General features: G+C 36.8%; 1 protein-coding gene across 1 annotated transcript; it reads left to right on the forward strand.

The window, feature by feature from the left end:
• Nucleotides 1-25,250, forward strand: LOC307152377 (GTPase IMAP family member 8-like). Its single transcript, XM_079860945.1, has 3 exons — nucleotides 1-68; nucleotides 21,135-22,088; nucleotides 23,198-25,250. The coding sequence occupies exons 1-3, from the start codon at nucleotides 50-52 to the stop codon at nucleotides 24,088-24,090; spliced, it is 1,866 nt and encodes a 621-aa protein (XP_079717071.1). The 5' UTR covers nucleotides 1-49; the 3' UTR covers nucleotides 24,091-25,250.
• The last annotated feature ends 2,560 nt before the right edge of the window (nucleotides 25,251-27,810 follow it).

The following is a 27,810-nucleotide window of genomic DNA, read 5'->3' on the forward strand; positions in this document are numbered from 1 at the left end:
ACAAACACAGAGGGACTCTGAACGACAAGCTCTAACTGTGAAAGGCATAATGGCATCACCAGATAAAGGTCAGTCTAAGTTAAATAACCTAATGTGAAACTGCTAGTTTAAGACCATACTGAGAAATTAATCATACTAAATACTGTGCTTTCTGTTGCTGGTAGTTGACTGCATTAAACAGTAAATCCGAAAGTAAATAGTTAAGATAATCTTCATTATAGCTACTATTTTGTGGCCAATATACAACCTTAAGGTTCTAACTATATTCAGAATGTGAATGTTTCCCAGATAGCAAGCAACCATTGAAATAATGTTAAATCAATATTATTATGTCAATGTTAACCACATTGAAGCAACATCACTTTTGCACCCACAATTAATGTTGAAAAAAAAAGTTGAAATGTTATCAAAAACTATGTTAATGGCATTAAATTAATCTTATAATGTAATGCTGGTTCAATATCATGCTTGCACTCTCAGAAAATGAAACACAACAACTATAACTGACTTAAAGCCACACAGAAATGTGTTTAATTTTCTGAGAGTGCAAGCATGATTTGTTTCAAAAGTGATGTTGAATCAATGCGGTTAACAATGACACATTAATATTAATTTAACATTATTGTTAATGTTTGCTTGCTATCTGGGGTTTTAATTAATTTTAGAAAATGTATCTGTGCAAGTATCATGTTTAAAATACTGTATGATGTTGCCAAATTAATGACGAGGGATTGTCATCTGTTTTCAAGTTTGAATCACCATCCTTAAACTAAAGGAATGTGACACAGCTTGTTAGTGGCTAAAAAAGTTGGCATCATTCACAATGTTTGTATTCTCACTAATTCACATGTCAGTTCTCACTAACTTAACGAACCCGAATAGCTAAAATGTATCATCCATTATTACATTAATTCAGAACTGGCACTACAGATGTTTCTTGTGTTTACAGGAATGTAGGTGTTGACTGTGGTGTTGTTTTTGCTGGCCTGTTTTAATTTAAATTTTAGTCTAGTTTTTGTGTCAAGCTGTCATTTTAGTTTTTATTAGTTTTAGTCACGTTCATACTCTTTTTAGTCTAGTCAAGTTTCATTCGACTAAAAGTCTGAGCACTTTAGTCTTATTTTAGTCAGAATTATCCATGACTATTTTCGTCTAGTTTTAGTCGTCGAAAACTTATGACATTTAGTCTAGTTTTAGTCAATGAAAATTGTATTTTAGTCTCTTTTTAGAAATGCAATTCTATTTAACCCAGTCAACATAGTATAAGTACCTAGATGAAACCAACATTTTATTTTAGCCAAACCCATTTCAAACAAGGTTATCCAATTATCTTATTGTTACCTTATAGACTCAAGAATACATCCATTCCAGACACGGAAGACACTCTGATTTGAATTTACAACATATTTATTTTACCAACCAAACATGTTAGAAGTACACACACATACATGTATCGGTCCCGGTCACGCCCGTTTCACACATAGGCCCACTCCGTGTTGTGGTGCGTGTTGCGGTGGAGGAGCAGCACGCTATAGTGCTTTCACATATGCTGAGTTTGCAGTGCATAACTGATCCGCGGCTGTACCACAAAAACATACTCACTATTGTATTTCAAATCCAGAAGTTATCAGCAACTTTTATTTAAAAAAAAAGTTTTGTCAGCATTGCGATTCTCTTTGTACACATACACTCTTTAATAGATGTATTCACGTTTAAACACAATTTAAACAACGTATTATTCAGTGCATTACTTATAGATTTATATATTAAGTTGCTCAAGCAAGTGGTAAAATATTTAACCATGTACTTATATTAAAATCACAAACATTTTAAATTAAAACTTAAAATTGACAAAAACAGCCGACTCTCATGCATTTTCTTTTGTATTTAAATTTGAATACAATAAATCTTGCATGTCACAAATAACTTGTTTTTCCACCTCCACGAATGAGACAAATGTTGTTGTTCATCATGTCGCCTTGTTGAGGTAAATTGTAGTTTTCCTTGCTTTACCCCGGTCTTAAAGTAAAAAGATGACTGTGAAAAAAAAGTATTTAATTAAATACATTTATGGTGAGATTACATTGTATTGAATTAAACGCATTTATGGTGAAATTACTACATTTTCATGTCAATCTGTGTTCACTTTGACCACGAAATATACGCTGTCACTTTAATTCAGCATATGCAGCACAGCAAAAATAGACTTGATGTGGAAACGATCGCGGCACTGCTTTATACGCACCGCACCTGGAACGGATCGACGGACTGCAACCGCGTGCAGTGTGAAGCTCTGACCTGTTAACATGGGTACGGAAAAACAAATACGCACCGCATACGCACTGCAAACGGAGTATGTACACTGCACGCGGATGCGGTCCGGCAATACGTTCCAGCCAGGTGCGCCTATACCACAGTGCAGCGATTTGTTAGGTGCTACTGTTTGTTTCCCCACCGAGTCTATTGTTGCTGTACTGCACGCGGTGAATTAAAGTGACAACGCATGGTCCGTGGTCAAAATGAACACAGATTGACATGAAAATGTAGCCTGGGAAAACCCAGATAACTTCCAGGCAATTTTAGATTTGCTTTGCAAGTAGTCTGGCAAAGAGCTCATTCAAGCCCATTTCTAAGCCTTCGAAATCGCTGCACCAATAAGAAACGCTGAGGCGGGCTTTACACGATCACGATCGCTCTGATTGGTTTTAGGTCTATCCAATTGCGCCCAGAGGCATTTGAGTGAAGATCACGAGTCAGCATCGTCAACTTCATCTTTCCAGCCGACACTGACATAAAAAAACTGGTTTATTAGTAAACAATTGAAATGTGTCCTGCTATATTTTACATATTCATAATCATTGATTTTTCTGGTTCGTTGTGACAGCTTTTAGGCGCTTTATTGGCAGCGCCACCCATACATCGCATCAGCACCGAAAACATGGAGATTTTTTTCTTTTGGGGGGCATTTTGTTTGTGTTCAGGATTTCTCAGTTGTCTTTAGGCGCGATGTTACGAGGACGCTGCTAATAAAGTTGCGAGTAGGTCACACATTGGATTCACATTTATTATTATATTAAAAAAATACCCCAGTTTTTATGCCGGTCGTATCATTTTATTTTGTTGTATTTATCCGCCACACCTTAAAGGCCGGTCCGTGAAAATATTGTCTGATATTAAACCAGTCCGTGGCGCAAAAAAGGTTGGGGACCGCTGCTCTAAATAATGCCGCGAGTAGGGCTTGAGGAAGTGGTGTCGCCTGTGTCTGCGCAGTGCGAACTCATGCAGCCCCTGAAGTGAGCCACTGGAAACAGAAATACTGCAAAATAATAATAATAACGCGACTAAAAGAGACGAAATAACGTAATAACATTTTGTCTCGTCTCGTTTTGGTCAACGAAAATGAAGAGACATTTTACAATAGTTTTTATTTTGTAAACCACATTTAGTCAAGTCACCCTCATTTATATAGTGCTTTTAACAATGTAGATTGTTTCAAAGCAGCTTTACAGCGATAAACGTATAATTTAAGTTTAATTTAATTTAAGGTAATAGAGATTGTTTTGGCTTTATAGCGGTTCTTTAATAAAGTTATTTTCCAGCTAAAGTTTTGATTGATTCGCTTCCGTCGCAACAATCATTTGTTATTAAATTAGGGGCCACTAAGACGACAACATTCTCTCTACACAGACTTTAAACGCAAACCTGTGAGAAATGCTGATGGCGTTCACATGCGCATTAAGAATTGGTTCTATAGTTATGTGCGTTTGAAAATCTGTGCACAGGTTTGTAATTCCCTAAAAACCAAGCCTAAAGTACTGGTCTTTCCTTATAAAATTTGATACAGAATTTTATTTTATTTTGTAAAATAAAATTTGGTATTGGTAAATTTGTAAATTCGCGAAACGAATTGTCCCGACAACGCTTTATCTGTAGAGTGGTAAAGGGATCCTCCATAGGAAGAGACTAGTTGGCACTTCAGCACTGCGTTGACATCGGGTCCAGGCGAAGGTCCTTCATCAGATCTGGATACGGCCTGGATCCGGCAGGCTGCGGAAAAATCTCGAGATAAACAGACATAAAATTAGCGTAGATGCCATTCTTCTCATGATGTAACGAGTACATCAGGATTTATGGGAAGTGTTCCCGGTTCCATCTGACCTAATCTATGCAGCCTAACATTGAATTATAGAAGTCTATAATGTATTATGTGAATGCTATGTCAAAGAGATGTGTCTTTAATCTAGCTTAATCTAGCTGAACTGACAGAGTGTGTCTGCTTCCCGGACAATGGTAGGAAGACTGTTCCAAAGTTTTGGTGCTAAATAGGAAAAGGATCTACCGCCAGCAGTCGATTTTGATATTCTAGGTATTATTAACTGGCCGGAATTTTGAGATCGCAATAGACGTGAAGGACTATAATGCGTTAAGAGCTCGCTCAAGTACTGTGGAGCTAAACCATTTAGTGCTTTGTAGGTAATAAGCAATATTTTAAAATTTATGCAATGTTTAATAGGCAGCCAGTGCAGTGTTGACAGAACTGGGCTAATATGGTCATACTTCCTGGTTCTGGAAAGAACTCGAGCTGCTGCGTTTTGAACCAGCTGTAATTTGTTGATTAAGCATGCAGGGCAACCACCCAGTAGAGCATTACAATAGTCTAGCCTTGAGGTCATGAACGCATGAACTAATTGTTCCGCATTTTTCAATGAGAGCATATGGCGTAATTTAGATATATTTTTAAGATGGAAAAATGCGGTTTTACAGATAATAGACACGTGACTTTCAAATGAAAGATTGGTATCAAAGAGCACACCCAGGTTCCTAGCCGACGACGAAGACTTAACAGAGCAGCCATCAAGTGTTAGACAATATTCTAGATTATTACGTGAGGACGTTTTTTGTCCAATAATTAGAATCTCTGTTTTTTCAGAATTTAGTAGTAGGAAATTACTAGTCATCCAATTTTTTATATCAGCTATGCATTCCATTAATTTTGTGAATTGGTAAGTTTCGTCTGGGCGTGAAGAAATATAGAGCTGAGTATCATCAGCATAACAGTGAAAACTAATACCATGCTTCCTAATGATATCTCCTAAGGGTAGCATGTACAGAGTGAACAGCAGCGGTCCTAGTACTGAGCCTTGTGGTACGCCATACTGAACTTGTGATCGATAAGACATCTCTTCATGTAGTGCTACAAACTGATAACGGTCAGATAAGTATGATTTAAACCATGCTAGTGCAATTCCACTAATGCCAACATAATTTTCGAGTCTATTTAAAAGAATGTTGTGGTCAATGTTGTCAAATGCAGTACTTAGATCGAGTAACACTAATAGTGAGATACAACCACGATCGGATGATAAGAGTAAATCATTTGTGACTCTAACGAGAGCAGTCTCAGTACTATGGTACGGTTTAAATCCTTACTGGAAATCCTCACAGATATCATTTCTTTCTAAAAAGGAACATAGTTGTGAGGATACCACTGTTTCTAGTATCTTTGACAGAAAAGGTAGATTCGAGATCAGCCTGTAATTGACTAATTCTGTAGGATCAAGTTGCGTTTTTTTAACAAGCGGTTTAATCCCAGTTTAAAAGTTTTCGGTACACATCCTAGAGACAAAGATGAGTTAATGATATTAAGAAGAGGATCTATGACCTCTGGAAGCATCTCTTTCAGTAGCTTAGTCGGTATAGCGTCTAACATCATACATGTTGTTGATTTAGATGATTTAAGAGTTTAGTAAATTATTCCTCTCCTATAGCAACAAATTAATCAAATTTTTCTTCAAGGACAATGCACTGCCTGATGCGATACTGTAGTAGACGGTTGCATAGTTATAATTTTCTCCCTGATATTATCAATCTTGTTAGTAAAGAAGTTCATAAAGTCATTACTGCTGTGCTGCTCGGAAACATCTGGTGTTGACGATTTATTTTTCGTTAGTTTAACCACAATTTCAAATAAATACCTAGGATTATGTTTATTTTCTTCTAATAGGTTTGAAAACTAAGCAGATCGAGCAGCTTTTAAGGCCTTTCTGTATGCAATCGAACTCTCTTTCCATGAAATCCAAAATACCTCTAGTTTTGTTTTCTTCCAGTTGCACTCCATTTTTCTGGCTGCTCTCTTAAGGGCCTGAGTGTGCTCGTTGTACCATGGCGTTGGACTATTTTCTTTAATTTTCTTTAAGCGCAACGGAGCAACTGTGTCTAAAGTGTTGGAAAAGAGAGAGTTAAAAGTTTCTGTCGCAATATCTAGTTCTTCTAAGCTATTCGGGATGCTGAGATGATTAAACTGATCAGGAAGATTATTGATAAAGCAATCTTTAGTGGCAGAAGTGATAGATCTAACATATTTGTAACACGACGACTTTGCAGCCTTGGCTAAATGAAGTTTACACGAGACTAGATAATGATCTGAGATGTCATCGCTCTGCTGCAGAATTTCAACGGCATCAACATCTATTCCATGTGATAATATTAGATCTACAGTATGATTACGACAATGAGTAGGTCCTGAAACGTGTTGTCTAACTCCAATTGAGTTCAGAATTTCTTTAAATGCCAATCCCAATGCATCTTTTTCGTTATCCACATGTATATTAAAATCACCAACAATTAGGAATTTATCTGCAGCCAATACTAACTCTGATAGAAAATCAGCAAATTCTTTAATAAAGTCTGTATGGTGCCCTGTTGGCCTGTATACAGTAGCCAGCACAAATGTTAAACATGATTTATCATTTACACTAGATAGTGTTACATTTAGCAACAACACTTCAAAAGAATTATATTTAAAACAAGACTTCTCAGTAATTCTGAAGATATTACTATAAATTACAGCAACACCACCCCCTTTGCCTTTCAGACGAGGTTCATGTTTATAACAGTAACCTTGTGGGGTTGACTCATTTAAAGTAATATAATTGTCTGGTTTTAGCCAGGTTTCTGTCAAACACAGCACATCTAGGTTATAGTCTGTAATCATATCATTAACAATGAGTGCTTTTGAAGTAAGGGATCAAATATTCAGCAACCCGAGCTTTATAATTTGTTCATCCGTATTATATCTGTTTTTTATTTGTTGAACATCAATTAAATTTTTACCCTTGAATGGGTTTAGGAGTTTTTTGTATGTCCTAATTCGGGGAACAGACACAGTCTCTATAAGATGATATCTAGGTGAAAGAGGCTCTATGTGATGGGATTTATCTGACCTTGGCGACGTGAGACAGCTAGCAGACGGTCGGTTAAGCCAGTCTGTCTGCTTCCTGACCTGAGGCCCAGATTGTCATGTTTGAGCTCTAAGACTATGAGCCATATTACTAGAGAGAAGAGCAGCACCATCCCAGGAGGGATGAATACCATCTCTTTTCAACAGGTCAGGTCTGCCCCAAAAACTTTTCCAATTGTCTATGAATTCTATATTATTTTGGGGACAAAACCGCAACAGCCAGCAATTGAGTGAGGACAATCTACTAACTATATCATCTCTCCTGCAAACAGGAAGGGGGATAGAGAAAATTACAGTGCCTGACATCGTACTTGCAAGTTCACACACCTCTTTAACCCTCTGGAGTCTGAGCGGTTTTCTGGGCCCTTGAGATGTTCTGACATGCTCTGACATTTGTGCTTTTTTCAGTTATTTATAAACATGTTAATGGCAAAGGTGTAAATTCACTCTATATAGCACAAACAGGGCTACCAAAATATGTGATCACCATGCATGTATATTTTTTAATTTTTAAGAGAATAATGTTTATGCGTGGTTATTGAAAAAAATAAAAATGAAAGTTACTGAAATAAGACCACAAAACTCATAATAAATATGGGTCAATAAGACTTTTGACTAATGAATGTTGTTACTTCGAGTTCTGGCTTCAAAATTATGTGAAAATAGTCTTGCTTTATCGTTCACATAAAACAATACATTGATTTAAATTGATGTAAAACAGGTTTTGCTTGGAAAGCCAATATGCGAGGGGGCGTGAATGAGGAGTGGTTTACACCTGAGAATACAATGTCCCACCCACTCTGCATAATTAGCCATTCATTCAGGTGTGACACTGACTGAGCCACAATGCAAGGACAAAAGATATATTTAGAAGAAGACTTATATTGACCATTTAAGATTTCGCTTACATCTATCTTGTAAATATGTTTTGCTATTTTATTAAAAAGGTTACAATTACAACAATAATTACAATTTCAACAATATTTCAAGGGTACTCTTTCTTTGTAAAAAAAAAAAATGATTATAGGCCTACATTTTATCTATGTATTCATTAGTTTGAATATAGCCAACATTGGAACAGCTAACATCTTAGTTGATGACTTTATTTTTGACAAAACTAGTATTATATATATATAGAAATTGCTAAACAAAAGCTTATTTGATGTGGCAGTATATTCTACAGTAAAAACTGTACTCAAATCTAGTCAACAAAATGTTGTCTTTCATATTTCACCTGACTGTAACGTTGTTTTTATGAAATATTAGGGCATATAAATGTTAATTTGCAGTTTAATACGTTGCTTATACAAATAGCCTACATTTTATTTCAACATATTTCAGTCGATTTTTACTCATCTCAGTATAGCAATACAGTTTGCTAAAACATCATCATTCATTCACACACGCCAATAGAATCGCCAATAACTAGGGCACAGTCAAACAGGATTCACAGTGGGTGTTTCACTGAGTGGGGAGAATCTGTTTGATGTTGTAATCGGAACGGTAGAGCGGTGTTTTGTCCCGCGAGTATAGCGTCTCGCCGTCACCCAATTGCCCTGCTACACGGGCTCTGCGGCCGGAACCGAATCATGTACAGAGTTCACTAAGCTAGCCGCATCCAAAGCAGTATCTAAAGCCCTTACACTCTTACAATTAACCTCGATTAAAGTTTGGATGCGTGTCTCTAGTTCTGAAATCTTCTCCGCCAGCCTGACTATCTCCCTGCATTTATCACATGTAAAACCTGTGCTGGCAGAGAAGGCTATGCTATACATGTTGCATGAGGTGCAGGTGACTATAAGAGGAGAAGATGACATGACCGTGTTTGTTGACTGATACTCACCACAGTTTCTTGATGAACTCGTAAAAGGCGTGAGGAAAACTAAATAAATAAAGAGCGCTCAGAAGGCGCGAGCGCGCAAGAGAATAAATAAATAAGAGCGCACAGATGGCACATTAACAAGCTAGCGAATTACTAGCGTGTTGTGCTAGCAATAACGATTTAGATTGAAGCTAGCGATGTCCAGTTAATGTGTGATGTTGATTAAGTTATATTTAGCAGTATAAATAACAAGGAATGATAGTAAATAATGATTAACCCCCTGAGGTCGGCTGTCGCGCCGGCGCGATAGGCTCGTTTTTTTCCGTATGAGTGCAAAAAAAAAAAAAAAAAAAAAAATTAATTTTTATCTTATATGCTTGTGCTATACATCAATCGATCCTGTTTAGTGTGTATTTTTTTTTGTGTATGCTCATAATAAAAACAAAGTGTTGTGCTTTTCGCCAAATAAAGAAAAATAAACATGATGCGAGTTCTGCCTACTCTCCGTCAGTGAAGTCAATTCTGAAACGCGTCCGAAAATGAACTGTAACTCAGCGAATACTCAGTCAAACAGGCATGCAGTCACACAGGCATGAAGCTTGAATTCTCTTCTTTAAAATGAAGTAATTTTTATAAAAAACAAATATTCACAGTTTATGTAATATGCATGCAAAGAGAGAGATGTCAGTCGTTCTCATCTCAGCTCATTAAGTTTTAATGTGCTCCGCCCACGGAGAGCGCGCGCTATTCAAACGCAAATGTGAGGCGATCCAAACAAACCTGTGAAACGCCCACATCAGCTGGATAACACACCGCGAGTTCACTTTCAGACTTATGTACTTACGATGCTGTGAGGAATAATACTATCTTGATAATAATCCTGCAAAAATTTACCTCAGAAGTTCTGGAAGTATCATTTCGAGGAGCAAACGGATCCCGCTGAGGAATTAGGTCAGTTCTGTTTGCTTTGTTCTAATCGGAATGAATGAACGCACAGATGCCTGCTGTTGTGGAGCTACTACAGCTGGCAAAAATACTGTTTAAATATTGATCGCGTTTCTGTGTATGTATGAATGAATGAACGAACGAACGTACAGATGCGCGCTGTTGTGGAGCTACTACAGCTGGCAAAAATACTGTTTAAATATGAATCGCGTTTCTATGAATGAATGAAACAGCGCACAGATGCGCGCTGTTGTGGAGCTACTACAGCTGGCAAAAATACTGTTTTAATATGAATCGCGAATACAAAGAAAGATTACACTGGAAATATTGTTACAATTTTAAATGTTGTTGTAATTGTATAACCTTAAAAAAAAAAAAAAAAAAAAAAAAAAAAAAAAAAAAAAAAATATATATATATATATATATATATATATATATATATATATATATATATATTTATTTATTTATTTATTTATATAAGGATAGATGTAAACAAAATCTTAAAAGGTCATTATAAGCCTTCTCTTTAAATAATTGTATTATGCTTTATTAGTGACACATTTGGGAAGAGAATATATTCCAAATCTGAAAATACAGTATGAGAACAATTAACTGCACAATTACTAGAAATGTTTACCTTGGATATTGTACAATTTGCAAGCAAAATTTGTGGAAAAAAAACAACAAACCAGTTATATATTGTCCTTGCATTCTTGTGGCTGAGTCACACACCTGAATGAAAGGCTCATTACGTATGCAGCCTCATTATGCGGGCCCCATTGTCTCCGCAGGTGTGAATCACGCCCACCCGCATATGGCCTTTCCAAACAAAAAGTGTTTTACAAGATTTAAATCAATGTATTGTGTTATGTGAATGATTAGGCAGGATGATTTTCACATAATTTTGAAGAAAAAAATCTAGGCAACGTCATCCATTAGTCAGAAGTCTTATTTACATATATTTAGAATATGTTTTATGGCCTTATTTCAGAAACTTTAGTTTTTTGTTTTTGAAAAAAAACATGCATAAACATTATTCTATCAAAAATACAAACATGTACATGCAAGTTGTTCACATATTATGGTAGCCCTGTTTGTGCTAAATAGAGTGAATTTACACCTTTGCCATTAATATGTTTATAAGCAACTGAAAAAAGCACAAATGTCAGGGCATGTCAGAACATCTCAAGGACCCCAAAAACCCATCAGACCCCAGAGGGTTAAAACAGAAAGATATGAAGCTTACAGATGCAAACTAATGCAACACAGCAGCAGCAGGCAGGGTAGCAGCAGCAGGTAGACAGTAGCCTAATTTAGTCTATTTAGTCTAGTTATTCATCAACAATATTGCATTATACATTTAATTATAGTTATCGTCACATGACCAGCATTTAAGTTGCGTCTTGTCTCGTTTTTGTCACGTGATAAAGGTTCATTGACGACGATATTTAGTCATTATTTTTGTTGACGAAAGCAACAATAGTTGGCTGCTCATCTATTTTCAGCAGCTTGGAGAATAAAAAAATACTACTTAACTTTCCAAGGTGTAATCATGATCTGATAGATGTGGTGCTCCTAATAGTGAAACACCTGATGATCAATGAAGGCAATGTGATGCACGTCAATCAGAAAGTGTGTTACGTTCCCAATTTAGTCTAGGGGGTTTAAAGAGGGAGTAACAAATGATGTAACAAAAATAAATAAATAAACGTGAGAAGTCTCCTTTCCGTCTATCCCAGCTCTAATTCCTTTTCACCTTTATATCCAAAAGGCTACACAACACCAATTGATTTACCCCTTGCAAAAAAAGGAAACTGAAAGAGTATGCTTAATGAGTTTTTTTTATTAAAGGTTTAACCAAAGTATTTATAAAGCAAACAAAGATCAACAAACAGGCAAACAAATTTAAATAACCAGATCGTCAGGAGAGGGCCAGACCAAAATAACAAACAAAACAAGGGCTTCCTAAAGTTTAAACCCAGATAAATTGCCTAACAAAAGAAATAAAAAATTAAAGACAATTATCTTACCTCTCTCCCTGACTAAAGAGAAATAAACAGGAGAAAAATTTAGGGATGGATAATTCAAATAAATTGGCGCCCATCTCCCTACACGGTTTAATAATTTAAACTCACACAGTCTAAATAGTGCTTGTTCTCAGACAACAGGTTTCACAACAGAACATAAGTTCTCTTTTCAACAGCAGTTCACACAACACCGTCTGGGATAGCTGGAGAGGGATCTCTCTCAGGCTACGTTTACACGTGGATGGCTATTTTCATAAACGGACATTTCACCCCTCTTCGTGTTCAAAAATAACATCGTGCACACGAACCTGTGTATATGCTGTCAAGAGCATGCCAAACCTGTAGGTGGCAGTGTAACGAGAAGCTCAAGCCCACCTTAGCCAATCAGAATCCCGAAAATAGTCACATTCTGTGATGTCGCTGCCTAAAACTCAGTTTTTCTCAGTTTACATGCAAACGTGCAAACAAAGATTTTCAAAATCTCCATTCTGGCCGGAGTTTTTAGAAAGAATCGGTTTCATTGGCGAATCCTCCGTTTGCGTGTAAACGAAGGGCGCAAACGAAGGGAAATGTCTCAGTTTTTCAAAATAACCATATACGTGTAAACGGGGCCTCAATCTGTAGCCGCGTTTCCATTACAGATTTGCGCAAATGTTTTGCGCTATTATCTAAATATCGATAAAAAACTATTGCGAAATGACGGCGTTTCCATTAACCGATGTTATGCGACTAAAACGTCTTTTTTTCTCTCGCGATAAGTCATTCCAAAAATCACGGCAACGGGACGTTGGTTATAATATCACAGCCACCACATTAGACATTATTATTATTATTATTAATGGAAGGAGACGTGGCGTGTTATCCAAGCATTAATGGCAGGGAAAGACCCCCGAACGACACATATAAGGAGTTTCTGGGTGTTTCGCCCTCATTTGTGCTCCGATTGTGGCATTTCTTTGAGATTTAGAATCCAGTATTCCTATAGGCTAATTATTGTTTCTTTTATGAATTTAATAAAGAATTCTGTCTCGTATTCTGTCCAAACGATCCATGTAGGCTACTTTTGTATCTATTTGTTTTTCCTTTTTTAACCCCTAATTGAAAAACGAAAAATGAACGGTTGTTGTCTTTTTAAAACGCAAAGTTGAACACCAACATTTTAATTTGAACTGGCTACACACAATTGCTGTGCTTTGTTTATGACTTTTTGCCCCTTTATTAAACATTTAAAATATTCACAAATTAATATGGAAAACATGTCGATTTTACTGGAATTGATGTCTTTCCCGCAGTGCTGAATGAGAAGAGCCATTAATATAATTAATAAACTATTGTTTTCTAAGTGTCGGCTAAAATCACATCTCCATCTCCGCAGTTAAGCAGATGCGCTTTTAGAGAGAAATGCAACTTTCATACGGATTAGCCTACATAATCAGAAGGTATTAGCTTTCGATTCGAATTTGTTCGTTTTAAAGTGGACATTTCAAGCTTTAGCCTACATAGGCTATATTTTGTTTCAGTTCTCGCGCTCCAGTTTACGGAGATGAAAGTGCGTCTGATTGTTTCTTTTATTTTACAAAAGCACAGCGTTTTCTTGTTATTGTGAGTTTACACAAATAAAAGTGGTTGAGAATAATGTATTATTATTTTCTGTCTGACCAGAAATGATAGAGTATTTTAAGTTGTTTACACTGTTGATAGGAAAATGCAAGTGTTCGCGGCTGCGCCTCCGTGCCATGCAGTGCGCGCTCCACGCTCAGCTTTGTTCCTTTTTTGCATAAAAGCGTCTTCTAAATATAGCCTATTAAATGTTATAATAAAATAATATAAAATTATTATTATTTGCGTAGCTATACATGGACTTCAAACACACTGCGTCTTCTAAGTCAGGTGACTGTAAATGCGCAAAAACTGTTTCCATTGCAGTTTTGCGAAATATTCCTTTTTCGAATTGCCTGAAAAACCACCTCATGAGAGCGTAAAAACTTTTTTGCGATAAATGGGAGTTTTTGCGAAATTGACGTGTTTCCATTAAGCGTATTTTCAATTCGCAATTTCAATTTGCGCAATTTGAAGGGTAATGGAAACGCGGCTACAGTCTCTTTGCTGCTTTATACAGGCTGCCAACAGAAAAGCCATGCTCCTGCTAATTAGCATCAGCATCAGCTGGGGACGATTTGGAGTGCTGCATGAGAGAAAGAGAGAGAGAGAGAGATAGAAAAAAAATTAGAAAACAATCACCAGCACAATATAAACACAAGACTACGTCACAGGACGTAACAAGTGTAACAGAACATAGTAGTAGGTGCTGTTCATCCAGATGGTCACAACATATGCTGTGTTGAAATGGTTTGAGTAATGATGTGACACTTTTAAATCCATCCTAGGTATATGACTTTCTTCTTTCAGCCAAACACAATCTGAGATATATATTAAAAAAAATATCCTGGCTCTTCCGAGCTTTATAATGTGAGGGAATGGACCCTAGATTTTGAAGCCCATAAAAAGTGTATACATCCATCATGAAAGTAATCCATACGGCTCCAGGGGGTTAATAAAGGCCTGAAGAAGCGAAACAGTGGCCGACTTCGGCATATAAGCACAATACAAACAGCAATGTAAAATGTCCCAGGTTCTCAGCCCCAACCGATTTCATACCACAGTAACATTATTAAACTTTAATACATTAGCTCATCCATGAACATGATTTCTGTCCGAGTCCCTTCGGAATGCTTTCCATTGGATGTGGAGGTGAAGAATACATCTCCCATGATTCCACGCTCATTCACAGGATTAACAATCTACACCTTTGTTTTGAATTAGTGACCTTGTAAGGGTGGAATTCCTGCAGTGGTTCAAGCTGCAAGAACTGCCGAATGACTAAAGAAACGTTATTGGCAAGATGGTAGAAAACTGCACATTTCTTGTCTTTAACCACCCACTGCCACTTATACCAACGACGGAAATAAGTGCAGTTACAATAGCTTAATATTTGTGGGAGAGCGTTGCTATAGATAGTGACGATATTGTATTGCAATATGTAGCACTTCAAAGTCAATACCAAATCAAATCTAGTTAGTTGCAATTGAAAAGGTTTAATGACAAAATATGGTTATGGTTACACTTAAAATAGTTACAAAATATATGTATGAGATGATGATAACTTTTTAATTAATTGTACCCAGCATATATGAAAAATGTTACCTGAGAGAGAGAGAGAGAGAGAGAGATAGAGAGAGAGATAGAGATAGAGAGAGACAAAGAAAAGAAGAGCCCCCAAGAAAGGGACCCAGAGAAGAAGATAGCCAGAGCATCAAAGAGACAGAGCAACAGTTACAATCTTCTTTTATCCTTTCCTTGACCATGTGACTAAAACCCAACTGTGAGACATTCAAACTGACCAATCAGATAATTACACTTCCACCACTGTACTAAAGGTGTGACAATTCATCGACCCCCCAAAGTACAAACATTTGGCCTGCATGCCTAGATCACTATCAGAAACCTCTGTGCCTTTAGGAACTCCAAATGGTCATTGTCTCTGAAAGAGGGGGTAGAAAAACAGTCAAGCAAATATCTTTGTTCATTTAAAATATCTTGGATTATTTTCAATCCTACAATTTCCCCCCTTGGCACCGTTGGCCACACACATGGAGTCCAAAGGTGACACAATCCATAAAGACATGCTTTCTGTTGCGTGTAGTTGTATCTTCAGACTTTTCGTCCAAGCTTGTTGCAATTTCAGTTGGTCAGTGTTCAGTCTTTGTTCTCCTTCAGCTCTGCATGAGGAGGCTCCATCAAATGGTGTTGCACCGTTCATAGAAATGCAAATCATCCATCGAACACTTCACACCTCCACAAGAACAGGCACTGAATCTGTGAGCAAACGCTGGTTCCTCTTTCTCTGAGGCAGGACACAGAATGTGAACTTTGGTTGCAGGGATCCTGTGGTCTAAAAAGAGCATATAGCACAACAAACAGCAAAAGCAGACACATGGCATTTGTCATTGGTCAGAGGATTGATATGGTCAGATTAAAATTAGTCTCTGGCAAAAAGCCCTTAAATTGATGTACTTAAAAATATGGTCAAGGGAGAATAAAAGAAGATCTTACACGCTCTTCCCAGTGGGCATTTGATGTCAATTTAACATCAATATGACATCAAATTGATGTCAAAATTACGTCAAGAAATAGGTCAAAAATGAAAGTCAAATTGACGTCAAAGTGTTGATGTCAATTTGATGTCAAGATTTTGACCTCTGCTGATGTCATTTTGCCAAACAAAAAGGTGAAATGCATGGCCGTACACTTATTACCAGCTTCACTTAAACTAACCAGATTTACTTTCTTTAATTTCCAGTTTAATGAAATCATATTTTGTATTTTAAAGTCACCATGATGGTGGTTAGCGTTTGCTTTAGTTGTGCTCTTGACCCTTTACTCTTTAACATAAAAATTTCTCTGGCTGCTTTAACTGTGTGTTTATAAAGCACAATTGTTGTAGCTAAAAAAGCCATCAGAAACTGAGATCAGGAGATGTTGGCTGTTTATTGATGATATCATCATGTAACTGCCTGAATCCCTGATTATGTTCAGTGTCTAATGCTTTGATTATATAGGACTTGTGGTATAAAAGTGATTTTATTCATGATAAAAGTAATTTGATTCTACAACATGTCTAGCAATGTTATCAAATAATATACTTGGTGTTTAATAACTATTTAGTGCACAAAAACCTTTCATCTATGGCAGTACTTAGACGCACACAGACATCAAGAAACAGCATATGAATCTCAACAATGGTGACAATCAAACAAAATATCCAGATAATCAGATCAACTCCAGCTGCATAATGTATTAATGCCGCAATGCATGCTGGGAGATATGGGTGAGTTTTGATTGGTGGTTCCCTGCATGCACTGCAGCATGAAGCATTTCACTGATTGTCACCATTGTTGAGAGTCATACACTGATTCTTGATAGCTAAGTAATAATGTTGAGTTTAATGCATTAAATGTTTTTAAAATCCTTTATTAATTAAAAAAAAAATATTCTCATGCTGTAAAATTAAATGGCTTCTATTATAATACAATATTAAAATCACAAGTCCTATATAATCAAACATTAGACACTGAATAAGATCAGAGATTCAGGCAATTACATGATGACAATATCATCATTTTCAATAAACCACCAACATCTCCTGATCTCATTTTTTCATGGCTTTTTTAGCTACAACACATGTGCTTTATAAACACACAATTACAGCAGCCAGAGAAATTTTATATTAAAGAGTCAAGGGTCAAGAGCACAACTAAAGCAATCGCTAACCACCATCATGGTGTCATCAAAATATGTTTAATATATTTTAAACTATTTAAATATTATATTTATTTAAACCGGAAATTAAATAAAGTAAATCTGGTTAGTTTTAAGTGAAGCTGGTAATAAGTGTACGGCCATGCATTTCACCTTTTTGTTTGGCAAAATGACATCAGCAGAGGTCAAAATCTTGACATCAAATTGACATCAACACTTTGACGTCAATTTGACTTTCATTTTTGACCTATTTCTTGACGTAATTTTGACATCAAGATGCCCGCTGGGTTACACTGTTTCTGGAAACATTTAAATAAATTGCATTTCAACAAAACAACAAAAGCTGGTTTAAAACCCCATTTCATGAAGAGTATCAGCAAAATATTCAGTGTAACCAAACACAGAGATTGAATTAATGTCCAAAAACATTGTTTCAAGTAAAATGGACGCAATACAAATAAGCAGAAACTAAATAAGTTTCAGAAATGTTTCAAATGCATTAATGAGAATACAAATATTTGTACTTGGGTAAAAATGAGAAATACTGACATACATTTTAAAATTTAACTTGGTGAGACAAATGATTACTTAAGTAAATCCAAAGAAAAACAAACAAACAATTACTGGATGCAATTCACAGTTATAATTCAGTCTAGATGTAAAGACTTAAATAACATTGCATGCATTAATTTTGTGAGGCAGAATCAGATAGATGCAGATTTGACTTTGTGTGGAGATCAAATGATGGCTGCATTTAGCTGTGGCTATGTGTAAATTCATCATGCCCCAAAACAAAGGTGAAGAGGTTTTACAATTGTGATGCAAATTTGGTCCTGTTGTTGTAACAGGGAGCCAGTCTGAGAATGTGGGTATGAGGTGTGATTTGGCTCAAAATCTTTAAACACCAATGTTTCAGTTAAAGGAGCATGAGAAAAGTGCAAAGTACAGAGTTACTGAATCCTGTTGTGAGGGAAGCATTTTCATGGTTAATGCAAATTGTGATTAACATTGTGGCCACATGGCAATTCTATGCTCCTTTACGTGGTTTTACTGCAGCTATATGGAAAATAGCAGAGTTTTCCACTAAGGAGACAAACAAATTCAACATAGTCACACATGCAACTTGAAATTGCTATGCAATTCAGTGCAACAATTATTCCAGTTTACACAAGATACATGGTCTAGAATTCTTAGCATCTACAACCTTTTAACCTAAGTGTTTCACATAACACTTACAGTAAAGCACTCATGTGTCTTAAAGAATAAACTTAATTAGCCTATGTGCACATGTCGTAGCACAAACAACTAATAACGTGTGTTCTATGAGCACAATGTGTTACACACAATTACAAATTTGAAAATACAAACAGGATCATTGCAATTTGGATGTTTAACTATTAAACTTGTTGCTATTGGGCAGCTAACCCACTAGCAAGTGAAGTTAATAGCCGAAGGCCTTGCATGAACAAAGCAGTTAACTCACTAAGAGTTTTACCTGTACGTGCAGATCGCTGATTTTTGCTCTTAGAAAGTGGTTTACTATTTTTCTGAAAATAAGGAGGAGGTCTGCCCCTTCCCAGTGACCAGCATTTTCCCTCTTTATGGCCTATTTTATGACAGGAACTGCAAAACCTGCTTTCTTTACCATAGGGATGTTTGCTACGTTCTCCTGGAGTTTGAGGATTTTTACGACTCTCTAATGCTTGTACACCATGCGTTCTGGTACATGACTCTGCGCTATTACGGTGTTGCATCACCTTAAGAACTGAAATAGGCACACTTTCTTGGTCAGTTGCACATGCATTTTCTGAACTAAACATTTCAGATTCATTAGAGCAAGTCACCTCCTCTAAGAAGTGAACATGCTTTTTAGTCCCATCGCTGTTAAGCATTTTGGGAGACAATTTAGCATTTAGCTTAGCCTTGAGTTCTGCAATGGTCTCTTTGTGATTTTTACACTTTTCAGTCAGGGCAAACTGCTCAGCTAGTAAATTATCTAGCTGTGTTTGAAGATCTTGAATCTTTGCCTCAGACTTTTGTGCCTCTGCATTTTTAGATTGCACTTCTTTGCATTTAGCATCTATACTTGAAGATAGACATGTTGTTAACTCACGTAGCCGTGTAAAACTTATGAAGTTTAAAGCCTCAATTATTTCAGCATGTTTTGATTTCTTTTGATGTTTGCCAATTGTGTCCCACCATTGGAGCATTTCCTCATCTGGACATTTAATTCCAATGTACTCTTTTTTGAGTTTACACAAGGTAGGCTCAACTTTTTTGCTCCATAAAGCAAACAATACATCACTATTATCAGATTTTTTCCCTTCCATCCCCGAGGAGATCTGAATATTCACAATATTTACAAATTATACAGTAATGGGACTATTAAAGCTATTCAAAACCTTCTAAATTCTGTTTCATTCAATTCATGCAAATGGAGACATTTCCTATCATACCATTAAACAATGAAAACAGACTTACCCATCCCATGGTCAGAAGGTCAGCTTTAATCCATTCACAAAATCAACTGTGAAAAATGTCCTCATTCTGATCAAAGTGAATTTCAGAAAACACACTGCAAGGGATCCCGGGTTTCGGCACCATCTGTAAGGGTGGAATTCCTGCAGTGGTTCAAGCTGCAAGAACTGCCGAATGACTAAAGAAACGTTATTGGCAAGATGGTAGAAAACTGCACATTTCTTGTCTTTAACCACCCACTGCCACTTATACCAACGACGGAAATAAGTGCAGTTACAATAGCTTAATATTTGTGGGAGAGCGTTGCTATAGATAGTGACGATATTGTATTGCAATATGTAGCACTTCAAAGTCAATACCAAATCAAATCTAGTTAGTTGCAATTGAAAAGGTTTAATGACAAAATATGGTTATGGTTACACTTAAAATAGTTACAAAATATATGTATGAGATGATGATAACTTTTTAATTAATTGTACCCAGCATATATGAAAAATGTTACCTGAGAGAGAGAGAGAGAGAGAGAGATAGAGAGAGAGATAGAGATAGAGAGAGACAAAGAAAAGAAGAGCCCCCAAGAAAGGGACCCAGAGAAGAAGATAGCCAGAGCATCAAAGAGACAGAGCAACAGTTACAATCTTCTTTTATCCTTTCCTTGACCATGTGACTAAAACCCAACTGTGAGACATTCAAACTGACCAATCAGATAATTACACTTCCACCACTGTACTAAAGGTGTGACAATTCATCGACCCCCCAAAGTACAAACATTTGGCCTGCATGCCTAGATCACTATCAGAAACCTCTGTGCCTTTAGGAACTCCAAATGGTCATTGTCTCTGAAAGAGGGGGTAGAAAAACAGTCAAGCAAATATCTTTGTTCATTTAAAATATCTTGGATTATTTTCAATCCTACAACCTCTAGGGGCAAAATTACATATTGTGCCTCTAACTGGCTAGTTAGATCATTTTAGCTATAGTTTGCAGGTTAGTTTTTAGTTAGTTGGATGTTAGTTGGTTTTAGTTTAACCATCCATTCAGTGAACACTGTGCAGGTTAATGTTATAAAGCACTGGACAGACGAAGAATTCAATTGGTGCTCAAGTTGTACTGAGATACTGAGCACAACAACAAAATGCATTTTGTACAATCACAAAAGTAGCACCTCTCAGCACATGAGTGAATAAAGGGGTCTGGTGAAATTCCAAAATATATCTGGGAATACAAAGCATCCGTGTTTAGAATCACAGAAGCATTTATAAATCATCAAGAGCTCCAGCTAATAACATGAACTGTTTGACAGGTGATTCACGTGATCTGAGGATTGTGTTACTGGGAGTCTGTGGAGCTGGAAAGAGTTCAATAGGAAATGCAATACTGGGCCGAGAGGCATTTAAAGAGAGCAGAACCAGAGAGAGTGAGAGACAGAAAGGAAGAGTAGAAGACAGAAACATCTCCATCATCGACACTCCAGGATTCTTCAACACTCAACTGACTGATGAAGAGATGAAGAAGCAGATGATGAAGAGTCTGGATCTCTCTGATCCTGGTCCTCACGTCTTCCTGCTCGTCATCAACCTGGAGAACTTTAAAGAGGACAAGAGGAACATTGTGGAGCAAATTCAGGAGAACTTTGGAGCTCAAGCTTTGAGGTTCACAATGGTGCTGTTTACTGGAAGAGAAAAAATGTCAAAGAGAGAATGGTTGGACTTTCGGTTTAGTCTTAAATTTCAGGATCTAGTCAACCACTGCATGAATAATTTTCATGAGATCAATAGTAAAACTGTGATTGATCCAACTAACATCACAAAGCTTCTAGCGAAGATTGATCAAATCAAACAGAATGTTAACGAGATTTACTTTAATTACAAAATAAAGAGCGGAAAAGAAAAGAAAAAAACAGAGGAAGAAAATTACAGAAAAATACAGCAAGCAAAATTGGTTAAGCAAATAAATAAAATGCAAATATTAAAGGAAAATATCACAACAAATGTTGTGTCTGAAAAGAAAGTTTTTATTTCTCATGAGACAAAAGTTGAGAGAACTCAAGTAGATGAAGACAGATCCACAGTTCCACAAGAAAACATGAATGATGAAGAGGAGGAGGTCAGTCTATCAGTAAAATCACTGAGAAAAGCTTTTGAAAAAACAGGAAAAGAGAAAACAGTCCAGAATCCAGAAAAAGGCTGGAAAACGAGTGGAACAGGAAAATGGGACCAGAAGAAAGAAGTGACAGAACAACAATCAAAGCCTACAGGTAAGAAATACTATTTGATTACACACTCTAACAAATGCTATGTTGACTTTAATGAACTTTTTTATGTCAACAGGTTCCCCGTAACTAGGTTACATTGGGTTTATGCAACATTATTTATTTCAATTAACTTAAATTAATTACATAATGTTAATCCAATGCCGTTTAGTTGAATAAGGTTAACAGTCTTAATTTTGTCCAAAACAATTAATTAATTAAAGTTAATTAAGTTCAATTATCCTATTTTTTTTTATTATTTTTTTCATTCAACCTGAAAGTAAAAAATATTAATTTTAGGATAATTGAACTTAATTAACTTAATTGTTTTGGACAAAATTAAGACTGTTCAACCTGAATGTAAAAACATTAATTTTAGGATAATTGAACTTAATTAACTTAATTAACAAAATTAAGACTGTTAACCTTATTCAACTAAACAGCATTGGTGTAACGGTCACCAGCTGGAGTGCCCTTGAGAGCCACCAGAGGGCACTCCACACCAGACTTTCATGTTCACTCACAGACTACATCTCCCATCATTCTCTGCCTGGACTCATCAGCACTCATTATCACATTCACCTGTATCTCATCTTCTTGTTTAGTTCACCCCATATAAGCCTGGTTCACCCCATCACTCACTGCAAAGTTTTGTATGTTGTTGCACTCCATTTCCGAGCGTTTTCCCTGGTTTCATGTCTCTTGGTTTTTGGATTTCTTGCCTGTTCCCTGAATTACTCTTTTGCCTCTGACCCCTGCATGTTTTGATTGTTTGTTTATTTGTTTGTTTGGACTGCCTTCCTGTGTTTGACCCCTGCTTGTGCTGATTACGATTCTGGATTACGCTTCAAATAAAGCTGCAATTGGATCTCAACCTTTGTGTCTCGGAGCGGTTTGTAACAATTGGAATAACCTTATGTAATTAAGTTTAGTTAATTGAAATAAATAATGTTACATAAATCCAACGTAACCTAGTTACGGGGAACCTGTTGACATAAAAAAGTTAATTAAAGCCAACATATAATTTTTTAGACTGGGAATTTTGCTGTGTATTAGTAAATCTTTATTTAGTACATGTTTACACCTATCCTTTTATATTTTTTTCATCTTGTCAGATCTCAGGATCGTGATGGTTGGTAAAACTGGAGCTGGAAAGAGTGCAACAGGAAACACTATCCTAGGAGAAAAGCTGTTCAATGAAAAAATGTCTTTTAAATCTGTGACTAAGGAATGCCAAAAACATCAAAAAATAATGTATGGTCGAAACATCTCAGTGATCGACACTCCAGGACTTTGTGACACATCAATCAGTGAAGATCAACTGAAGGAGGAAATAGTGAAGTGTGTCTACATGTCTGCTCCTGGTCCTCATGCGTTTCTGCTGGTCATCAGACTGGATGTGAGACTTACAGATGAGGAGAAAAACACAGTGGAATGGATTCAGAAGATTTTTGGAGAAGAAGCTGCTTGTTACACCATCATTCTGTTCACAAGAGGAGAACAGTTAGATACAGCTATAGAGGGGTTTCTGACTGATGACAAACAGATTAATGAGCTAGTTAGAAAGTGTAAAGGAGGTTGTCATGTGTTCAATAACACAGATAAAGATAATCGATCACAGGTCACTGAACTGCTGGAGAAGATAGAGAGAATGGTGATGGAGAACGGAGGAGAGCATTACTCAAATGAGATGTACAAGGAAGCTCAGAGGAAAATAGAGGAAGAAGAGAAGAAGCAGAGAGAGGAAGAGGAGAGAAAGAAGTTAGAAGAAGAAGAAAAGATAAGGGAGGATGAAAGAATGAAGATGGTTAAAGGAGTGGCATTAGTGGGAACAGGAGTGGCAGTGTGTGCAGGAGCAGCAGTTGCTGGAGGAGCACTGAGTCCAGCTTTAATCTCAGGAGCAGCAGTAGCTGGAGTAGCTGGAGGACTGGCCTCTGCTGCTGAAGGAGCCACACTATCTGAAGCTTTAATGGCAGGTGTCGTAAATGCAGTACTGACCTCACTGTAAAGTCTAATTAGTATACTTAAAAACAAAAGCATGACAACTGATTGCCTTAAAAGAGAGGTTCTCAACCTTTTGGAACTAAAACCCCACCAAGCCTCCCCTATCATGTGGCATTTCTTTCCCGTAATGTATTTTTAAAATGTATATTCAGAATGTCTGATTTGTGGCAAGAAAGTATTGTTGGTGAAGATAACCTATCAATAACAAACAATCACCTTTGGTCTGGAATATGATTATATAATCATTAATACATAACTATGGTATGATGCTGAAAACAAAATCACCTCATTAACTTTTTTGTTGTTGTTGTTGTTGTTGTTGTTTTTTTTTTTTTTTTTTTGGCTTCCTTTGCAACAAATTAGGGACCATTCGGTATTTATGGAATGGACCACTGGAGGAAAATAGGGGAGGGTCATATATTTTTACTCTTTGTTGAGGGGAGGGTCATCCAACTTTTTTAAAATAAAGCTCACCCTGCAATAAAGCCATAAAATGCACCCTGGACAGCAGATAGCAAAGACAGAGCACACAAGTTTGTCTGTCCAAACTTTTCTCCTACCTTATCTCTGCATCCCCCTCTCTCTTCCCCCTCTCCCTCCTCAAGTCACTGAAAGTTCATTAAGAATGTCTATATATCGCATATGGTGTATCTTGTGAATCTATTGTTTTTCCTTTTCATGTTTGGTATCATTTTAAATGTCTCAGTGCAATGGGTAAAATGGTTTTAATTTCATTGCAGTCATTGGTTTAATGAGAAAGATTGAGAACTTAGGAGAATCCTGTTCTCCTCTCTGGGTGATGTCTCTTTAAGATATCTCCCGAAACCAGGTGTTTCCCCCTGGGGTAAATGGATTGGCCCAAACAACTCTAAACATTTGTATAATCCCCTTTTGTTCTCCTCTGGGTATTTAAGGCTTGGTGACAGAGCAGTCTTTGGGACCCTTTACCAGGATCATCCCCCATACAGTGCTGTTTCAGTGTTTTCCTGTTGGAGAGCCCTGACACACCACTGCGTGTCTCTGTCAGGAATGCATTGCTTACTTTTAGAGTCATCTTTGAGTAATTGATGTCATGTATTTTTTTCTGAATTGGCTTTTAATCATTTACTTGTGTAATTGGCATGATACATTTTTACCTGACAATTAAATGTTACATCTTGATTTATTCTGGAGTATTCTGAAATCATTATTTTAGTAGATTATGAGGAGGCTGGTGCTACCGCAGCTCTGTGTCCAGGATAGGTCAAACTAAAGGCGCATATGAACGGAGCAGTAGGCACGTCATCTGAAGACCTTTTGATTTCTGTCTATCACTGACTTGGCAAGTTGTACGGAAGTGGCTAAATAAACTACACTTTTTTGTATGAGTGAGCAGTAGGCAACCGACTTAAGAGGTATTAGCAAACCCTGCACCCTCTGACCTAGATCAGACTGGCGAGACTGTGTCTGTGAAATCCACGTAAACCCGGGGCGTGTGACTCTGTGCGGCATCAGGTCCCTTAATGAATGAATAATTGAAAGTATGGGATACTCAGAATAATCAAAGATCGAAATTAATACATAATCAATATTTATGACTATTTTCTAATCAGAAACACAATCTAAATTTGATTATCATTTGAAATTGGAGTCAGATTAAGCGCAGAGCTATAAAGTAATATTGAAACTAAATTCCAATAAATTAAGTGAACTTCACTGGAGCGCTGAAAAGACATACACGCATTATTCCTTCGCCAACCATTGGATTCCGTCGTTGGGCCAATGCGTGGTCTTTACAAAGTGGTGACAGTCCCTCCGTGATTCTCCAGATTGCGAGTGTCTTTTCAGCGAAATATTGGGACTTGCAACAAGTAAGAGATGTAAGATGTCCTTCTCTTTCTTCAGCCATTGTGGTAAGTCAATTCTTATTTGCTTTTTAGAAGTGTTGAGGGAAAATTCAGACGCACCTCATATAGACACATTTGTAGAAATGGGTCGGCATACCCAGTTAGACCCAGGGCCGTGCAGAGACCTCTGGAGGGGCAGGTGCTCAAAGTATAAAAGGGGGCACATGGAACAAGGCTTTAAAAAGGGCTGTGCTCAAAATATCAATACAGTAATATATCAATACGGATGATTCTGTATCGATACGGCAGCAAATGCATTGATGCAGTTTTGAAAAAAAGAAACAGAACAGAAAAGACAAATTTTAAGTTTAAAAGTTAAAAAATTAATTTATGTGCACCTATTAATAACTCTGGGATTAGAAACTGAAGTATCTTAAATTGTCCCAACCTGATGGCTTTTTCTTCTCTGTTATACAGAATAATAAAGAACAGCTGTAATAGTAAACTGTGTAGGACAAAATCAACGTGGCCCATCCCACATAGCAACATTGTTTCGGCCCAGATCCGGCCCACATCTGGCACACGTGAAAAGATGATCTGGCCCACATGCAGCATGGAATTACGGCACTTGGGTGGGCCACTCCTGTTTGCCAGATCTGGGCCACAAGCAGGCCATAGCAATGCCACATCTCAGCCAAGAGCAAAGAAATAAACCAGAACTGGAGGATTAAACAACTCCACAAATAGCATTACCAGCTTCACTTATTACCAACCAGACTGACTTTATTTCTGTCAGACGTCTACAAAAGTTTTTATTGAGAATTAACAAAGGTTTAACTATAATGTGTTTCATTTAAAGTCACCATTACAGTGAATAGTGTTTCCATTAGTTGGGCTCTTAACTCTTATTATATCTTTTGTCTTCTTTGGCCGCTGGGACAGTGTGTTTGTCAAACACATTTGCAGCAGCAAAGAAAGCTAAAGTGAAATGAGATCAGGTGATGATGGTTACCTGTTGATGGTTTTATAATCATCATGAAATAACCTGTTTCACTGAGATAATTTGAATCTCACAATTGTGTTGTACCATTAATATATTCTCATCACAAACCCTGTGTTACTGTGGCATGAGATCCAGCAATATTATAACAATCAGTTAGAAGACTTTAACAAACATGAGCACGAAAAAAAATCCATGGTGACACACTTAGATATCAAAAATCAGCACATGAATCTCAACAAGGGTGACAATATTTTTTTTTTTTTAGATTAATTCAGAACATCACTGAAAAGCTACTAAATGCCAAAACAAAAACAACAGCAAAAAATAAAAGCACATATTTAGAATTAAACAAATTAATAGGACAATTTAGCTGCATAATTTATTCATGTTGCAATGCATGCTGGGAGTTTTGTACAATGATGGTACCCAGCATGCATTGCAGCAAGGTACTTTTGATTGTCACCATTGTTGAGATTCATACGTTGATTATTGATGTCTGTGTGTGTCATCGAACAGTAATGATTCATGCTCATGTTTGTTAAAGTCTTCTAACTGATTGTTATAATATTGCTGGACCTCATGCTGCAGTAACACAGGGTTTGTGATGAGAATATATTAATGGTACAACACAATTTTTAGATTCAAATTATCTCAGTGAAACAGGTAATTTCATGATGATTATAAAACCATCAACAGGTAACCATCATCACCTGATCTCACTTCACTTTAGCTTTCTTTGCTGCTGCAAATGTGTTTGACAAACACACTGTCACAGCGGCCAAAGAAGACAAAAGATATAATAAGAGTTAAGAGCCCAACTAATGGAAACACTAATCACTGTTATGGTGACTTTAAATGAAACACATTATAGTTAAACCTCTGTTAATTCTCAATA

This window comes from Squalius cephalus, assembly GCF_949319135.1.
Source record: "Squalius cephalus genome assembly, chromosome: 2".
Taxonomy (NCBI): domain Eukaryota; kingdom Metazoa; phylum Chordata; class Actinopteri; order Cypriniformes; family Leuciscidae; genus Squalius; species Squalius cephalus.